Source organism: Pleuronectes platessa, chromosome 1 (assembly GCF_947347685.1).
Source record: "Pleuronectes platessa chromosome 1, fPlePla1.1, whole genome shotgun sequence".
In the NCBI taxonomy this organism is placed as follows: domain Eukaryota; kingdom Metazoa; phylum Chordata; class Actinopteri; order Pleuronectiformes; family Pleuronectidae; genus Pleuronectes; species Pleuronectes platessa.
Window position 1 is genome coordinate 29,216,626 of NC_070626.1, and position 20,402 is coordinate 29,237,027.

At 42.9% G+C, this 20,402-nt stretch overlaps 1 protein-coding gene across 1 annotated transcript in view; it reads left to right on the plus strand.

The window, feature by feature from the left end:
- The first annotated feature begins 13,181 nt into the window (after window positions 1-13,181).
- Window positions 13,182-20,402, plus strand: part of mapk8ip1b (mitogen-activated protein kinase 8 interacting protein 1b) — a 28,168-nt gene continuing 20,947 nt past the window's right edge. The window contains exon 1 of the mRNA XM_053438048.1: window positions 13,182-13,277. Coding sequence (XP_053294023.1) covers window positions 13,182-13,277 — 96 coding nt within the window. The remainder of the gene's footprint in view (window positions 13,278-20,402) is intronic.

Genomic DNA, 20,402 nt, shown 5'->3' on the forward strand with positions numbered 1-20,402 from the left:
GAATTCTATAAAAAATTCTCCTTCAAACTGATCCCTTTGCTTCTCAATATGTTTAAGCACTCGTTTGAACAGACAGCTCTCCCAAAGAGCCTCACAGAGGCTCTCATCACAGTCTTGCCGAAGCCTGGTAAAGACCCGGTGGATTGCAGCTCTTATAGGCCTATTTCTTTACTGAACGTGGACGTTAAGATACTGTCTAAAATTCTGGCCTCTCGAATAAACACCATAATATCAGACATAATTTCAAATGATCAAACCGGTTTTGTGAGAGGCCGTCACTCATTCATTAACATTCGTAGACTCCTGAATGTGGTGCATTCTCCAGCGTCTGGGGGAGGACCAGAGGTGGTGGTCTCCCTAGACGCGGAGAAGGCATTCGACAGAGTAGAATGGGAATATCTTTTTGATGTACTGGGTAAATTTGGGTTTGGGCCGAAATTTATGTCCTGGGTTCGTCTATTATATTCATCTCCTAAAGCTGCAGTAGTCACTAATAAATTATGTTCACAGTATTTTCCTTTATCTAGGGGCACGCGTCAAGGCTGCCCACTTAGCCCATTACTGTTCATTTTATCGATAGAGCCCCTGTCAATTAAACTTAGAACTACACCATCCATACATGGCATTAGAAGGATGGAGATGGAATATAAAGCTTCCTTGTATGCTGATGATCTCTTAATATTTTTAACGGACCCGCTATCCTGTAAATCCGAACTTTTGAAGATTCTGGTTGACTTTGGTGGTTTTTCAGGTTATAGAATTAACTATTCAAAAAGTGTGTGTTTCCCTATCAACGATAAGGCAAAGCAGATTCCAGACACAGACTTGCCATTTTGTATATCACATTCAGGTTTTAAGTATTTGGGAATAAATATCACCCCTTCTTTTTCTGAATTGTTTAAGGCCAACTTCACACCTATAATGGAGAAACTAAAATCTGACCTCCAGAGATGGAGTGCTATTTGCCTTTCTTTGGCTGGGAAAATCAACTGCGTCAAGATGAATGTGTTGCCTAGATTTTTATACTTGTTCCAGAGCATCCCAGTTTTCCTGCCAAAATCCTTCTTCCGTTCACTTGATGCCCTACTCTCAAGTTTCATATGGGGAGGTAAATCTTCAAGACTTCGTAAAACATTGCTTGAAAGACCGAGAAAAGGGGGTGGGCTTGCTCTCCCAAATTTCAGGGTTTATTATTGGGCAGCGAATCTGCAAAAAATAATGTACTGGTTTCAGGCCCCAGACACGGGTTGGTGCAGTGAGGAGGCAAAGCTCTGTAATCTGTCATCACTTCCTGCACTGTTAACAACAAAACTTCCTCTCTCCCCATCACAGTTTTCCTCAAGCCCAGTAGTGCGCTCATCCCTAAGAATTTGGATACAATTCAGGCAAACATTTAAATTGTCTGGCCTTTCTATGCTAAGTCCCATATGTAATAACCACCTTTTTCCAGCTGCTGAACTTGATGTCACATTCATACAATGGAACACTATGGGTCTTACTACATGCAAGGACTTTTTCATAGATAATATTTTTCCTACTTTCACGGATTTGGCCAAAAAACACTCTATTTCTAAATCCAGTTTTTTCCGATATCTTCAGATACGCCACTTTATTCAAACGTACAACCCATCGTTCCCTCAATTACCGGAAAGTTCAAACTTAGATGTCATACTAAAGATTCCCTTAACTTTGAAGGGCCAAATCTCTAATTTATATAATTCAATTATGTCGTTTAGTAGTGTATCAACCGAAGACATCAAGACAAAATGGGAGGAAGAATTAGGAACAGCCATTTCAGACGAGACATGGGTTAGAGCTCTTAGCTGTGTAAATGGAACCTCTTCTTGTGTACGCCTCAATCTGATTCAATTTAAAGTTCTCCACCGTACTCACTATAGTAAGGCCAGGCTTGCAAAAATATACCCTGAACTAGATGATACGTGTGATCGCTGTAAAGCCACTAACGCAGACCTAGCTCATATGTTCTGGACGTGCTCCAAGTTGGAAGAGTTTTGGAAATCAATATTTGGGATTTTGAATGTTGCTTTTGGCCTACATCTACAACCTAGCCCTTTAATGGCTATATTTGGGGTAAGGGGTAACGACACTGCGACAGCCACTAACAAGAAAAATGTTATTGCCTTTGCCACTCTAATTGCTCGAAGGAGAATTCTCTTGGAATGGAAATCCCAATTACCACCGAAGGCATCTGTGTGGCTTTCTGATATGATGATGTTTTTAAAAATTGAAAAAGTTAAATACTTTCTTAGAGGATCAACCGGAAAATTCAACAAAGTCTGGGACCCTTTACTAGTTTATTTTGACAAACTTGTCACTCTCCCCTCTCATTAGTATATGGCGTTAACGTAAAGCGCAAACACTTTCATCTTAGGAGAACTCCCCCCCCCCCCCCTTTTTTTTTTGTTTTTTTTTGTTGTTTTTTTTGTTTTGTTTTTTTTTTGTTTGTGGCACAAGGAATGTTAGGGTGGGATGGGGTTTATAAAAATATAAAAATGTAAATTGTTAAAATGCTACTGTTTCATTGTACATTGACACAAAAAGAAATTTAATTGAAATATTGCAACATGTGTGACAGTGTACATCTTGTCTAACAACCAATAAAAAATACATGTAAAAAAAAAGAAATCCAGTATTCTGGACTTGAGCAGAAAATCACGTCTAATACCATAACACAGAGCAATAATTACTCCTATTGGGTGTGTGAAGGGGATTGAACCCTCTGTCACATTCTAACACATTATTAACAATCCTGGTTTAATGTCAGAGGTAATCACAGCGAGTGGTTCAGTGCGTTTTATCCAAATGCACAGAAGTGTCCACCGTGTCTCTCGCTGACCCATTTCTATCACAGTCACTTTCTGTCCCAGTCACGCTTCTTCCTCTGTCTCATACAGAAAGACGATTCCCCCCCCCCCCCCCCCCCCCCCCCCCCCCGAGAGGATGGTCCTTTCCAGGGACAGGACGGTGTTAATCCAGTGGTTAACAACTAAGAGCGTTACTGTCTTGGGATGAAGCCACGGAGCTCTGGGTTTCCAGCTGTGCGTGGCTGAACAGAAAATCGCCTGTCATGCTAATTCTTGCTGTAAAATAATTGAAAATCCATATCTATAATTACATGGAATATTTCACTTCACCACTTCCACCACAGCAATACCTAAAAAACACACATTTTTGGAAAACAACAGCTTCAGACATGAGGAGGAGGTATTGATGTTTTAAAAGCAGATGAACCGTTCCAGTGTTGATACGGTCGTGTTGGAAACCAGATGCTCATCATCAGTTCTTTATTTCATGTCACGTCCCCGGGACCTCGAGTCCTCGGGGGTCATCCTGGAACATGAGTCCGTGTTTGATCATGTGGCTTTTCTCTGCCTCCTCCATCGAGTGTATTTATATCACTGTGGCGGCCATTAAGCAGCAGAAACAACAAAGTGTCACGTTCCACTGCTGCTGACGTCACAGTTTCATCCCCTCAGCATTTAGAGAGAGATTCTTCTTCCAGAAACTCTCTACTTCATGTTTTTGTTTTGTCGGCCAGTTGTGGTTGAAGGGACAGAAACAACAGCTTTGAAATATTACTGACTAGAGAAAGTTACGTCTCTAGTGACTGACATTGTGTCTGTTGTTTTATCCACTTTCTATCCATCCATCCATTTGTTTCTGCTTTTCAGAGATCAGGTCACTCAGCTGGATGTTCCAGGCGTCCCTCTCTACAGCCACACTTCCCAGCTCCTCCACCAGAGGAGGGTGGGTCTATCCTTTCCCTGTCTCCACCAACCTAAATATTCAATTTAATATCTTCATGTCTTTGATTTTGCTTGGTTTCTTTACTCAAGTGGTTTGGTGCTGGACAGTTACCGCTCGGTGGGTTTATCCCATAGTTGTATCTGTGTTGTAAAACCAAAACAAAGACCTGGCTAACAGACTACTATCTCTTTATTTAATTATGTTAGAGTCATGTTTCATCCACTATCAGTTTTCTTCCACTTATAGTCTCAGCAGGATGTTCCAGACAAACCACAGATAAAAAATTCCAGCTCCTCCTGAGGGACGAGGGTACATTTGATCCATTTTGGTCTCCACCCACAGATTCAGAACATCCTGATGTCTCCATATTCACCACCTTTCTTTACCAAACTGGTTTGGTGCTGAACAGTTGATGAAGTGTTCACTGGGTTTACATCAGAGGAAAGAAAACTCCCCATTATTCATGATTTCCCAGCAGGTTGAAGTTATTCTAACCAGACCTCCATCCACATGTCTGCTGCTGCTCTCTGTAGCTCAGTGAAGATCTCTGTCTTTGAGCCATGACTTGTGAGATGATATGAAAACACACAGACACCAAAAAGACCTTTAGTGTTGGGTGGATTGTCTCATTTGCTTTCTTACTACACAAAGAAAACCTGAAAACGATTCTCCCACAAAGCTCCTGATTGATCTGTGGAGCTCTGAGCAGTTCTCGACTCCGAGGAGGAATCAACGATTCGTCCTAACTTCTGCAGCGCTGATGTTAATTCTTAACTCCTACCAAGCTGACAGGGGCAGACACGATTCGTCAATGCTTCACCCGATGCACACAAAACACCCTCTAATTATTGTGGTCCAATTCCCCGCGGAGGCCTCGACAGCGGCTGTACTCGCTCGATCAATAAACAGAGTACACAGGTCATTGATTCCACCATTATGATTGTCATTATTATTTTTTTCTCTGGGTGTTTGCAGTTAGACAGAGCGACAGCTGCAATTTCACTGTTTCTTTTTAGAAAGAAGAAAACATCACGCGTCAAGAAGCACAATTACATAAATGCTCCAGAGGCACTGACTCACACATTTTACACTCTCTGTCAATAATACCGTCGTACTTTTCATTTTCAAAATGATAGATATACGTGTTACAAAAGGACCACGTATAATATAATATAATCACTTGCAGAACATTTGCAGGGAGGAGGAGGAGGAATCCGAGTGACAGGCTGCTTCCTCTGCTCTCCTGCTGCTCAGCCAGACACACAGAAAAAGAGACCAGGAAGCTGCTGGAGCTTATTTTCGGATGGCTGCCTGTCGCAGGCCACGGCGTGGTCACGCTGACAGAAGGGGGGGGGGCGATGCATCACGTGACCTTCACGAGTCGCTGACCCCGGCGACATTTGTCTCTCAGCCTGAGACGGACCACTTGCAGCCCTCGTCAGCGCACGGCAGACATCTGTGGTTTCCATCGTGTAGAGGGCTCCAACAAGCATATTCTGTGGAGCGTGTTGGTCTGTGTGTGTGTGTGGGGGGGGGTTGTGGTGGTAATGCCAATGCCCTGCATGTCTCCTCCCTCCAGCCACCTTCTGCTCTCTCATTGCATCATGTCCAGAACCTCACCGCTCCGGTCGCTGACTCATCTTCTCTCACATTTCCTCACAAGGATCTCTTCTAATCGGATATTAACTTTCAAATTGTGCAGGGAGATTAATGTTGTCCTGATTGCCACTTTGGTCCTCGCTGTGTTTGTCTCTAGAGATCAGAGTGTGTGTGTGTGTGTGTGTGTGTGTGTGTGTGTGTGTGTGTGTGTGTGTGTGTGTGCACATACCTTTCCTGCCGTCCCCCCCCCCAGGGCTGCCATATTGACTTAACGGATCAATCCACACCTCGCAGGTGCAGCAGATGGGTATCACTCCGACTCTCACATCGGAGGCTGTCTCCAACCGGAGTCGGTTCGTGGCATTTGTGACGAGCTGAGAAGAGAAGCAGTAAATAAATAAATAATAAATAAATAAACAACCCAACCTTGACGCAGTATGAACCCGTTGAAGAATGACGACAGGGGTGACTCACAGAGAGAGAGAGAGTGAACTGGCCTGGAAACGTGTCTCCATGTTTGTCTGCCTCCCATCGCAGGAGACAGTTAATTAATCTTCAATGTAGCTCAGCTCCACAGAAAAAGATCTGCATCCAAAGTGTTGCTCTTAAATCTCTGCCTCCTAACAGCCTGTGTAATCTACCACTCAACCTTCACACGGATACATTATAATTGCGCTGCCATTATCCCTTCCACCTACTTGCAAAGACTCCTGCAGAGAATGCAACTGAAGCTTGACTTTACTTTGAAATTTAATTTGAATCTAAAAAAAATAGTGACTGGCAGAGGCTGTCAGTCGTTTCAGCAAATGCCCCAAATCAACATAACGTGATATTTATAGAAAGTTGTGTTTTCATTGCTGTTCGTTTGTTTGTCAGCAGGATTATTTAAAAACATTTTTTTTACTCACCTAGGAGCAGGACAACTTTGATGAAAGTTAGGGCATGACCCAGGAAAGAAGAACCCAATGAACTGTGGAGTGTTATCTGTATAAATATGTATTCATATCCAGTTTATCACATTCTTCAACAAGTGTTTATGATTCCATCTATGTTAACAAAGTTTCCCATGACCTATAAAAAGCTGTAACTTGAACCCAATGCACTGTTTATTTGACTTTGAGTCCGGGAGCTTGTTGTGTTTTCATCAGATGTTTTCAATCCTGTATCATTTCAGAGTTTCCTCTTCAATAAGTCAGTGATACTGACCATAGATCATAAATCAAATCAGATCTTAACCCCAGCTGTTTAAAAGCAGAACTGGAAAGTAGAGCTGATAGTTGTTTTGCAAACTTAGAGATTTATTATTTGGTTTAAACGTCCCTTTGACTCTGCAGCTAACTTTAGAATTTAAATTAAATTCACAGTTCTGACTCTCAGGCGGTAAAACATCTTTTCAACAGTCGCCCTGAATCTTTTTGATCCAAAATTCAACACAAATGGAGCAATAATTAAAAGTTGAAAATCTGAATCTGTTTAGGTTTATTATAATTGTTTAAATTTGGAACATACAGAAGAATCGTATTGGAGTGTCTACTAGTTTTTTAATGAAAAGAGTTCTCCCTCCTGACATCACCTATCACTCTTTTGTAGCTGGAGACCTCTCCCCCCCCCCCCCCCCCCCCCCTCCCTCTAACCCTAACCCGTCCCGGGGTCAGCTCACCCTACTGGGAAGGGTTAGGGTTTCTCATTTCTCTCATTTTCCTCACCTCAGTTGCATCATCATCCATTTCTTTAATCTGTTAGTTTAAAACCAATTGACATCCCATCATGCAGATTCCTTTATTCAGTCCTCACTGTCTTCTCTCTCTTTGTTTCCCTCTCTCCTAATTTTTTTGCGGTATTCTTTTGTGTTTCCACAGTTCGGAGACCGAGCATCGCAGAGCTCACGCTGTGCCGAGCAGCGTCGCAATTCAAAGAGGGAAATAAAAATAGCTTGGCATGTCAGCAGGGGTTTGTGATGGCCTCTCTTCCTCTGGAGAGCTCACATTAAGTCCTAAACCACGTCTTGCACAATAGACAAATGGAGCAGAGCCGGCAGAGCTGGTTCAGGCCGAAACACGTTGAGTCTCACCGGTCGGACCTTTCAGCACAGTCCAAATAAATTGACTTTTCAATCACTGCGTGTTTCTGTGGCCTTGGTTTTTGTCCTGCTGTCACATGCAGGTGAACAGATTGTCAAAATTCACACACTTTCACTACACTACACGACCCCTGTGATTTCTTTTCAAAACTGTTTTTATTATTCCAGGAATGATTGAAGCTCATGTCGCCGGTGCCACAAAATACCAGGCTGAAGATTTTAAACGTTTAAAGTGGAAGGGCAGCCAGAGAGCACACGGCTCGGCCAAGGAGACACCTTCACTAGATCCAGACTTTTATTTGGATCTGAACCAAAACTGCTCACACTCGTAAAATATCAGTCCTTTAAATTAGCTTGGTAATTTTCATCAGGATCCATAAATTACTTTCTGGGAAATAATTGAAAATGATGCAAAATGCTGCAGCTCACATTGTTATAGGAAGTGAATAAGAAAATCCAAAATTTTCCACCAGGATCCAGATCTGCATAATGTTTAATGTATTCTTCTGTTACCCATAATGCACCAGGTGCTGTGAAAATCTGTCCAGTTGTTTTTTGTATAATCCTGTAAACTAGCAGGTGAAAACATAACCATCTTGGTGAAGGTAATATGTGAACTTAAATGTTTAGTTTGTTGAAGCACGTCACTAACGGGTATAAATTTGTGTGTTTAAAGTTGTGTTTTGTTTTTCTTTTGTTGTCGTCTCTTTTTACACATTTACACACAGGAAGTGTATCTAGCTCACACCTGAACAGATGCTGCTTAACGAATAAGGAGGAAAAACAAAATGGCACAATCCAATTATTTCTGCAAACTCTTTCCGAAGTTTTTCCGAACTCTGACCGCCAACGTCAAGACGCCGATTCTCCTTGATTTTTCCATTACCCATAATGCACCAGGTGCTGTGGAAATCTGTCCAGTCGTTTTTTGCATAATCCTGTAAACTAGCAGGTGAAAACATAACCGCCTCGCTGAAGGTAATATGTGAACCTAAATGTTTAGACAAACTTTGTGTATTATTGTTTATACCAGTTACAGATGTTAGCACCTCTCCTACACATCTGGGAATGATTCCTTATTATCTAATCAAAGACGAAAGTGAAATATTGCAGTGGGTCTTTGAATAAGACTTAGTTTGTTGAAGCACTCCACTACGCACGCTATTTTTTAACGGATGTAAATTTGTATCCTGAGGCTCTAGTACTCACATCTGTTGTGTATTCGTTTTTTGTTTTTATTTTTTCACATTTACACACAGGAAGTGCATTTAGCTCGTAGCTGAACAGATGCTGCTTAACGAAGAAGGAGGAAAAACAAAATGGCACAATCCAATTATTTCTGTAAACTCTTTCCGCCAACGTCAAGACGTCGATTCTCCTTCCACTCGCAAACTTTGAGAATCAGTTTCTTCACAGAGACGTCAGGTCCAAATCCAAACCGGTGAAATCTGGTAGAGATCATTAAAATCAATTAATATCTTCATTAAAACCATTTGACCTCATAACATTACCTCATCCGGTTGTGATTGTTCTTTAAAGTCATACATTGTCTCTTTTCCTGCTTGATGTGTAGAGAGCAGACCTTGATTGGTCAGTTGTCTAATTTCTATATCAATCAGACGTTGGAGGACCTGCCCACTCGTTCCCCGTGCGGCCGTGTGATTGACAGTGGGACCGAAAAGGCACTTCTCTGCTTGTCCACACACATCAGTCATGTAATTATGTTCTGAGACGGGAGACAGGAGAGCATCTGCTGCGCGGTGACTCATTAATGACAGACACAATGAAGAACGGGCCAAACGCTGGTCTGTGAGGTGGAGTGTCTGTGTCTCCAGAGGGACATCTGAAATAACACAATCAATATTTACAGTAGGATGCATTGTACGCCACGTTATAGCTGCAATTAAAGCCTCTGTGCTCCTTTTTCCCAATTTAACCAGTGTACCACACTCACTACAGTATGTACTGTACTTGTACAATGCATTAAAGAAAGAGGAGATGTATATTGTTTCTGTAGCACAGAGAATTATTGGAGTTAAAAGTACTAATCCCCACATCTGGCTTCAGGTCAGTGAACTGTTCTATGTCAGGGAATCACAAACACTGGATGAATCATGTGTTTGAAGCCCGACTGCAGTTCTGTCCCCTTCATGGTCTCTTCCTCACAACTCTTCCTCTTCCTCAAACACACGGTAATCACTCGGTAAATGAACTGACCAGGGATCAGGTAAATACCTGCTGCAATGGCTCAGAGTCTGTTAATACAGTCTTATGTGCAGACAGCGAATTGAAGAGTAATTCCAGTCTGAGTGTAGCTGTCATCATCATCACAGGGAACTGGCCTCAGAGCAGCAGACCTCCCTCGCTGCCAAATGATTTCTTGAAAATGAAAAGGTACATTTGCAACCATGTATTTCAGCTCGTGGGGGGGACCTGTATGTTTTTTTCCGTGCAGTTTAATAACAGATGTGGTTGCAGAGATTTTACAAATGAGATATTTAAGTGTTTGTGCACAAAATAAAAGAGTTTAAAACGTCAGTAAATCTCACTTAGATAAGACTCTTACAGTTTCATAGTCTTGAGGTTTGACTTGTCCCCTGAATTGTTGGATCAGATTAAACCTGCCAGTCTCTGCACATCCACTCCAGCAGCAGCCGATCCTCACTAAGTAACACAAGCAGCTAATACTCCTGTGGCCTGCTAACGAACACCCCATCACTCCTTCCCTGTAAACCCCTAAAGCCCCCACCCATTAGTGGGGACCCTGCCACCAGAGCTCCCAGTGGTTTGATGGACAGGAGGACGAGGTCAGAGCCTCCAAGACCAGAACCCGGATTAGTTACTAATCCTCAGAAGAGGTTTCTCTCCCCTGACGACCCCCCCCCCCCCCCCCCCCCTTGCTTTTCAGGAATCTGCCTGGTGCATGACTTAAATGTTTCAAGGGGGACGAGAGCTGCACAGAGAGATGTGGGCGGCTGCGGAGGAGAGGACGGGAGTCAGGACTGGTTAATGGAAATATTACAGAGGCAGAGAGGAAATGCAAACTGTGAGATCGGCCCCAGAAAAGCGCTTTGCTCTTCCTCCTTCGCTAATTTCACCGACCGTTACTTCTGCTGGCGAATCGATTCAGTGTCCTGGAGTTGAAGGGATCAAGTGATTTCATGCAGTCGTGTAAAGAATTTCCAGTTTTGAAAAGAGACTCTGAATCTCTTTGAACTGGAAGCTGTGGTATTAAGGTTGTCCTGTCTAACTGTGGAGCCAGGTACAAGCTGTGATTCATCCTCTGTTCAGGATTCACACTCATTCTCACTCACTCATCTGCCTCAGTTTATCATGGACACGATCAACCTGGACACATGTGGAGGATTTTAATTTGCTGAAATCATCTGCTCCATATATTTACAGCTGCAGGACACGGCCGCAGAAATAAAATATCCACAATCGTTAATCAATCTGTAAATTAGATTAATGACACATTAGCTCCGTCTTAATGTTTCTGAGGTGTCATTTGAAGGCTGATATCATCACAGCTGCACAATTAAGCTGTTTCCATATTCGAAGGCTCCTCCATATTTGGGCAACTGATACATCATTTCGACCACGCCTCCAGAATAGACAGTGAAATTATCTTTCACTACTGCTTCAGTGTATTTCAGTTGAATATAAAAACACTTTTTGTACTCGTTTCAAAGTAAAAGCACTCCCAGCTCTGACTGAGACCACTCATTTGTGTTGACAATGTTTTTGTTGTGAAATATTTGCAGGACCAGTAGATGCCTGCTCTGCATCGAACACGCAGCAGACACACGCTCCCTGTGTGCACAACAAACACACACATGATACGCAACAGAGTGACGCAGCCCTCACGCTCTGCACACAAACTCTCACTTACAGCTAAGTATCAGGATTTAACTCAAACAGCTTATTGTAAAGATTTTAAATATACAAGGTGTATTAAAACTGTCTTGTCGGCGAAAGTGGGCAGCTCTGTTGCAAGGCAGGAGAAGCTGGTGATGCAAAAAACAACAACGACAATAATCATTATTACATTACATGTCATTTAGCTGACGCTTTTGTCCAAAGCGACTTACATTTTTAGTACACTCAACATTTATGAGGGGCCACTTAGGGGTATAGTATCTTGCCAAGGACACTTCGGCATGCAGATGGGGAAGAGTGGGGTTTGAACCGGCAACCTTCATGTTGGACACCGCCCCCTAATCATCACATAACCGCTTTGCTAATTGCCGAGGCATGATCACGGCCTTCGAAAAACATTCCACCAATGAGCCGTCGTTGGCAGAGGGTGAAATATTCATGTTCTTCTGGGGGAAGTGGAGCCGTCTGCATTTTAAAACCATCACACTCTCAAAATGAAGAGCGGTTCCAATCTGAAATTCTGTTTCTGCTTTATCTAAGTGTAATATGGGGTAGACATTATTGTCTACCTCACTCTGCTCGATCTCACAAGTGCATTTGGCGAAATCAAATCCAGAGGAATATATACGTGGCAGGAAAAAATGTGGAGTCGGCTGCAGCTGTCAGGAAGACGAGTTATTTATTTGTTTGTGAGGCTTCTTCTTCTCTTCTCTTCTTTTTTTCTGCCTCTTCCCCTGTTTCCCCACTATAGAGCAGATTGGATTATACCGGGCAGAGGCAGTGGAATTAGTGTTGGATCGCTGCGTCGCATATATGCTCCCCAAGGAGAGATGGTCTTGAAGAAATAAATGTGTGCGTGTGGGAGAGAGAGAGAGAGAGGAGAGAGAGAGAGAGAGAGAGAGAGAGAGAGAGAGAGAGAGAGAGAGAGAGACAGAGAGAGCAGATGGTTCAGTTACTCAATGTTCAAACATCCCTGGGCAGTAGTGGGGTGCACATTGTTGACTCTCTGCTTGTAATAACTGTAGTCACATTTCTTTTTCCACATTTCACGCTCCAGTGGGGGGATGATGTACAACGGGCCCACGTGTGAAACTTCAGATCTGCAGCGGCGCCGGTAGATCGAGTCCGGGATTGAATCTCATGCTGTGGAAAAGAGGATTTTCTGTTCTGAATTGTTTTGAAGCAGAGCGTGAACTCAGAGCATGAACGAGTGCTTCTCGTGGAATGGAAAACTGCAGCAATGCATCTGTTTACTACAGAAAACTGCAGCATATGTTCACACCTATGTTTGTTCTTTAATAAGTAATGAAATATCACAAAGTTAAAATATTACAGTGGTAAGAGAAAGTACTAATGAGCTTGTTTTTGAGCTGATTTCAGAGACACAAATTATTTTACCATTCTCCCTCGCACACTCAGAATCATAAAAAACACATCTCTTCTCTTTGGCCTTCCTTTTTTCGAGTTTAGACAATGTTTATCCAAGCAGGTTTTTTATTATATTTTTTATTAGTAGTATTTTTATATGTATCTCTGTTTTCTTGTTGTACCTTTTACTTTGTAAAGCGCTTTTGTCAACCAAGTTGTTTTAAATATGCTACTTAAATAAAGTTGACATTGACTGACATGCCTGAAATTTTGGTCGACCCTTTTCCCGATTCTATTTCCCAATCTCGGCTCCTTTCGTTTTCACATCGTCCTTTTGAACTGGCAAAACATAGGGAAAATGAAACCAGGCCACAAACCAACATGAGAAACCTTCCTGTTCACTGTTTCCTCCCCGTCCTGTCATGGCCGACACACCAGAGAGAGACGTCAGCTTCTCTTTCTCTCTTTCTGGATGTTGGGCTCACCGATGGGAACAGATGGTCCAGGCAGCCACGGTCTGGAGGGACCAATGGGAACGCAGCGTGGGAGCAGTCAGGTCGCGGCTCGACTATCGGACCCGACAGTGAGAGCTCACACGTTGTCAGCTTTTGGTTTCCAACGCAGACGACTAACTTGAACAGTGTCAGTTGGAATTTAACAATCACACAGTGTGCACAGAAACGATGACATGGATTGTGTGTTATTGGTTAAAATCGCTTTGTTTTGTTCATATTTGTAGCTGAGATGAAGAACTGATCATATTTGAATTTAATGTACGTAAACAACACAAAGAGAACTGGCTCCTGTGTGTTTATCCATATATTACTTAGTTATTATTAAGCTACACCATAGACTAAACAAACATGGACGACATGGCAGCTCATGAAAAGTGGAGCCAAAGCGTCTCTATCTCCCCCTGGTGGCTTGCTACAGCAAAACATAAACTGCATCTCCTCCATGTTAGTGGACGGGACATGAACCCAACAAAAAAAAGAAGTAAAAAGTAAATCCCTATGTTTGTTGAACTGGATGCTGCTGCAAAGTATCTGCTTGTTCCCGATAAGACTTCCCTGGCTCCCAGTCCTCAGCACATCTGATTAATGCCTCCCCACTTAGACCTCTCCTCTTCCTCAGCTCGCTCGCGCCCTTCCTCTGCTGTTATTAATAGTCGGAGCCCAGAGGAGACTTGTTGTGGCACAGAGATTAGGTGGCTCGCGGTGGCCCACCTGCTGACCCCCCCCCCCCCCCCCCAGTGAACGACAGACACTGTTCTTCCTCAATAAGCGCCTCATGATGAGCGAGACAAGATCTGATGATGATATCAAGATTTTTTTATCTCTTACGTTGTCGACAAACGCTGAAGATTATTAGATCTTTTGCTAGAAAGAGTTGATTACTGCTAGTTGTAGATTCCACAGCTGGAATATAAAGAGTCATGACCCCCACAGCTTGGAGCAATTATCCTAAGAGCAGCTGAGACATGCACACACATGGTGGAGTGATGGGTTTAGTTCTGCATGGCAGCTCCACGTCCGGATCCGACTGTTGTTCTGTAATAATCCTCAATGTCTTGTTTGTACCAATCAGGACAAAGCAAATGTTTGGAAACAGCAGAATCATTAAGTTCTTTTTGGATTTGATTCAACGTCTCACTCGGGTCAAAGTTCTTCAGCAAAAAGCTGGTAAAACAAAGATGTAGATTTGTGTTCATGTGGCTTTGTAGACAAAGTTCAAAATGATCAACCATGAGCAACAAGCCCTGATAGCTCCCCTGGAAGAGGTAGATGTTCTCCTGCAGCGGCTGGGACCTCGGCTTCAACCTGGCCCAGTACTGCACGTTGTCCCCAGTCTCTGTCCCCATTGAAGGCCTGGACTCTCCAGTCAATAGAGACAACAAATATCTGTACACCTCAGTGTGTACAACACTATGTCTGCTCACAGCCGAGTGAGAGATCAACTGAGCTGAGGAATGATTGGATTGTTTCAGGAAGTGATTCTGTTCTCCAACCATTTGTTCCTTCTGAATGAATTCTTCATGGAGCTCAGGAGGACAAAGACATGTAAACGTTGTGTTTGTGACTACACAAATCGCAGAGTGGAGACAAAACTATATTACACAACATTCCAGGAAGGAAACCCTGCCTGTTTGTTCAGTGCAGCGTTAGCCCGAGCCGAGTTTTGAGTGAGGACAGTTCTTACTCTCACTGAACTCGTAGGCTCCAGTGAATGAAGGAGCAGTCTGACGGTTTCTAAATGGAAAAATGTGCCACATTGTTATGAGAATACAATATGTAATAAAAGGACAGAGTCTCTTTTTAATGATCGTGTGAGGCTGACACTGAATGAACTCGGTATTAGTCTGACTCAGCGGACGCAGGCTGCAGGTTTAACACTCGGGCCAAACTGGCTGAGAATAAATCCATTAATTTGTCATAATGGGATTTCAATTGCACAGCTTCTTGCTTTGACCCAGGACTGGCGGATGTTCCTATGAAGCCAGTGTGACCACAGCGTGAACCTGCAATTGGCTGCGTTACTCCTGCTGCATTTCACTTCCTGTTGTCCCCATCGCAATACAGGAGACACCTCGAAACCTATGAGGTCATGAAAAATTCAAAATATGACTTTGATTTGATCCGGCAAACATCAACGAGGAGTTATCGCCTCCCCAGGTTCTAATATTTCACCAAAATGTGCAAACACTCTCCCCCCCGACACCATTTTGCAGAGGCAATGCATCCTGGCCTCAGTGCCGCCAAAGACAACTGTGATTGGTTTAGGGACATAAAAGGAAGACCAAACATCCCCCCCCCCCCCCCCCCCCCATAGGAGAATAATAATGGATCATTCCTCACCGCTGACACAGCGCGGAGGAGATCGGTCTGGCAATGTGAGACTAATCCTGTATTGACACAATTTGTCAGGGGTGAAGCTCGGCTGCTTGTTTACACTGCAGCCGTCTCTAATATGACTTTCTGCACATCTGGCAGTTATTTGGCGTCTGGTTTATATTTTGATGAAAGACGGGGGATGAAGGTGTTTTTATAAAAATTGAGACGCTTAATGACAAATTTATTAAGTGTCAAGTAGATCAGAAATGCGAGGTGTTTACCTGTGGTGAGTGACAGGTTTAACAAAGGGTGTTTTTTTTTGTTTATTTCAGTTTTCACAGTACTAGAAGCGATGCTGCTCATTACGTTTCCAGGAGAATGAAATGACTTCCCCCCCCGTCAGAGACTCTCCGACTGTGATAACTGACGCCTGCTTGGACTTGCTGCAGTCGGCTTGTTGGTGTGTAGGTGGAGGTGAAGATAAAACTGGTCTGAGTGAGTTTCCCGCGGAGGAAGAAGAACAGTCACACCTGTAAAGAAAACATGTCTTGTGGCGCCTGCGGTGAAGACTGGTCTTTTGAGGTTACTGTCAGCGGAGGAACTAGCGTCTCTCTCTCGTCTATAGTGGATTTCAGCTTCTATGACGGTTCAGCGTCGGAGCAAAATGGCTTTTTCTGGAGAGCGGGGAGAGTTTGGTCTGAGGGGCTGACACCGAAACCTGACGTTTATCTGATGTACTGCATTAAATGAGGAAGAATGCTCCTCCTTTGAAGAAACTTACCTAGAGAGATTGAGAAAGAGAAGCAACAGAAATACCAAGCTGAACTAAAAGTCACCCGCGAGTGATAGCACGGCTGATTTAAAATGACGTTTTATTCCAAAATAAAATAAGAGCCATTGTGAAGCAGTGGCGGATCCCTACATTTATCATTTATTAATGACCGGCTGAAAAACAATGGCCCTCATGCTGCCTGCTGTAGTGCACACAGACGAGGAGGGAACATTTATACCGAGTGTGTTTGGCTGCTGACTCTCAAGTGTGTACTCATTTTGTGTCGGTAGGTAGGAACAATGATATTCAAGCTCTGGTCTCTGTCCTCCCAGAAGTGCAGTTTGTCAGGAACGAGAACATCACAGCAGCGACTGCAGGGAACAAACCAGAGACAACAAAATATTACCAGTACTGCAAGACTATTTTTACAGCAGTCCCCTAAGATTTAAAAAGACAGGAAACATCATTACAGCCATAATTTAATGCATCACTTAGATTAAATATTTAAAATGTAAATAAATCTTGCCTTTAACGATGTGCTCTTATTTTCCCCAAGTGTGAACCACGCTAGGCTGTAAATCAAATTCTCCTGATCGCCACCTGGTGGCTGGCTGCAGTATAGACACAGTGGACGGCGGTAACACACCTTGATGTTCGTTGCCATCATTTAACCGAATAAAGACAAAGAAGAAGATGACTGACAGTTGACACTGACTCTTAATAGGTCGAGGACACTTATCTGCAGGACCTATTGCTACAGTGCAGACTCCTAATGACATCACAGCATCATAACGTGCTATAAAAATATGGTGAGAAATTATGATTGACAGCCCCGAGGGATTTGAGCTACGGCAGAAAACGGATAAGAGTGATTTATCTTTAATTACTTTAGGATTACATTGGGGAATTGTCAGTAGCAGAATGAAAAAACGCAATGATCTCTCTCTCCACTTGTCATAAAAACATGTTTTTGATTTCTAGATGCAGACAAAAAGGAAAGAAAACCTTGTCCTCTAGATCCAGGGCTATGATGGATGAGGAGGTTATTATGACCAACAGACTTGTGTACATGACTCATGTTTCTGAGTAGCATCGTAACACACACACACACACACACACACCTCACACATCTTATTGATTTGAAATGTAATAACCCATCTGTACAGTGTTTTGCCACAGTACTAAAACTCCCTCTGCTGATTACAATCTCTAAAATATGTGCTTGATAATTAAATACAACACTGAACGATGAAGCATCCAGATCCCAAAAAGCTCTTTAAGGCAGTTTGGGATCCTGAAAATCGTACGTATCACTAATGGAAAAAAGTAATTACCTTTTCTTACAGCTTAGGTTACAGGCTCGATTAATCATCACATTGATATAAATATATATATATATATATATATATATATAAACACCTTTGACCCGAACATGTCACGATATGAAGATATCTGATTAGCAGCCCTGCAGACGTCCTGTCCTCACAGTCAAAGTGCAGGGATGTGATAAAACCTGGGATATGGTGGGAAGTATAGGTCAATGTGAAAACTGTGAATTGAAAATATATATTCACACACTCATTTGTGTTCTGTCTTCTCAGCCTTTTATATCTTTGTGCTCTGACTCACTCTGACACGACATGGACTTTGTCTTAGGTTTGGACATTTGTGTCCCTACATACATGTCCTCAGGGCGTCTTCCAGAAAGGTTCAGGTTTGCAGTGCCTGTCTGAAACCGCTCTGAAAGCCTCTGTCACAAAATGCACAACCTCTGTCTGGGTAACAAACTGCTGCTCCAACTCTCTGCCACTCACTGAACAGAGAGAGAGAGAGAGAGAGAGAGAGAGAGAGAGAGAGAGAGGAGTATTTTCTTAGGTTTGTCCAAGAAGTTGCCAGATTTGCACCTGCTTGCATTTTGAAAAGATATATGATAGAAACAGTTGAAATCAATTCATTTCCAAAGAGGAAACTCCCACAACTTGCTCCTGAACAATGATGTGACTTCAGTCAGTAATGCAGAAATCAGGAATCTGGAATTTGCTTTGGTTATTGGTGCATACAATGAACATAAAAACACAATAAATACAACAAATAAGAACAAGTACAAATACAAATAAACAGTTCACATATACAAACAAACAAACCCTTCACACCTATGAACAATATAAGAATCTCCAATTAACCAAACTCCAATCTGCAGGTCTGAGTGAGGAAACCTGTGTAGACCACCTACTTACTTGTATTTATATTATCCAGTAATATTTCACATGAAGACTTGATGTGTGATGGAAGGTGTGAAGGATTAACTGTGTGTGTGTGTGTGTGTGTGTGTGTGTGTGTGTGTGCATGCATTCATTTATTCCCCTGTGCCTTTGCTGCCATCAGTACACAAAGGCGGTATTAAACTCATTGCCTGGCCTTGCGGCTGTTGTGTCTGATGGGACTTCCTCAGAGCGAGTGATTCTGATTTAGTGGTTATCTGCAGCATGCATCACTATCCTTCTCTCATTTACAATCTCACACCACAGCGCCGGGCCGACCTTCAGGCTCCCCCGAGCATTTTGTGGCTTCTACCCCCCCCCTTGCAGCTTCCAGGGCAGCCTCACAGGCCTCAGCTTCCTCTCTGCCTGACGCTTCATTCAGTTTGTCTCATTTTGAAACAACCAACGTCTCCCAGTCCACCACATTAACACAGAGTTTTGAAAGCAGCGTAATCAAAATAGTTGTTGTGTACTTTGACCTGTTGCAGTGTAGACGAGTTGTGCTTCATAGTAAGTTCTGTGGTCCCTGTATTGAGCCAGTGAGGAGGCAGCAGCACAGCAACCTGTGTTTACAAACCACAGACAGAACCTTCAACTCCCAGACGTGACGGCACACAAGCTCCTGTTGTTTTCAAAAAACACATTAAATATGACTGCTCGGGGGGTCGCTCAGCTCTTAATGCAAGTTTGCCGGTACCATAAAAAAAAAACTAAAAAGCAGCTCTGTGTGTGTTTGATTTTATCGGAGGGCTGAAGAACTGTAGGACTAGATTCATATTTGATTGGTATTCCTCATGGCTCTGGTCGAGGGTCTTTCTTTCTCAGCTGGTTCATCAATGAAGTAAAGATTTTTGCTACCAGGAAGAATCTTCATGATTTTCAAAAAAAAAATTGCCTCGTTGAACACAAAGTATCAGGTGGAGAGATCCTGGATGAACATCTTGGTTTAATATAATTAAATAATTTATAATCAATCAGTTTAAAGAACAAAATATCATAGTAATAAGGTTGTACATCTGAAAATAATGTTAATCATTTTGGATTCAAGCTTCAAAAGTGTGTTAAACCACAGTCGGGGGGGCAAAGTGCAGAGGCTCCTCGGCAGAGAGGGTGAATCAATCTTCAACAAACGAATAACAATGAGTTTATATCGGTCATGTGTCAGATTTGATTGTGTTGCTGTGCTGCATTGTTTCTGTTCAGGATGAAAACACAATCTGACAGGACGTCCTCACGTCTCCTCGGACGTCATTTCATTCCGCCCTCGTCACCTGGACGGAGAGAACGAGCCTGATGCTGCTGTCAACACTCTCACCTGTTGATGCCGATGGCTGCAGGCAAGCTGAGGGCGATAAGTGCCACTTCAAACCGTTTCCCCACCGCGCACACTGCACCACAACCCCACCCCCCCAGCTTCAGTTTGAATGTCAGGTTTACAGAATCAATGCAGAGGACACACAAGTAAAACTGCAAGTTTAGTGTTTGTCCGGGTTGCACACGTTTATTTTACATAAGTGATAATCCAACCTGGTGGCAAATGGCAGATGAATAACACAGCACATATAAACATGCCATGCAGTTTCTCCTGACTCACGGTACTTTGTGCAAAGGTGGCGAATCGCTTCACGAGCAATTCACAGCTTTCAATTTACTTTGAAAAAATACAGATTGATATAAAATGGTCGCGTGGTTCCTATTAGAATGTTTTTTCTTCAAAGGCACCGGCTCGTTGTCAACAGGCCGCAGTGAACTGCTTCCCAAACTGTAACACTAAACCTAATTGGGTAAACTACTGCTGTACTTGTGTATAATACATTCATCACCTAAATAATTCTGCCAATAAT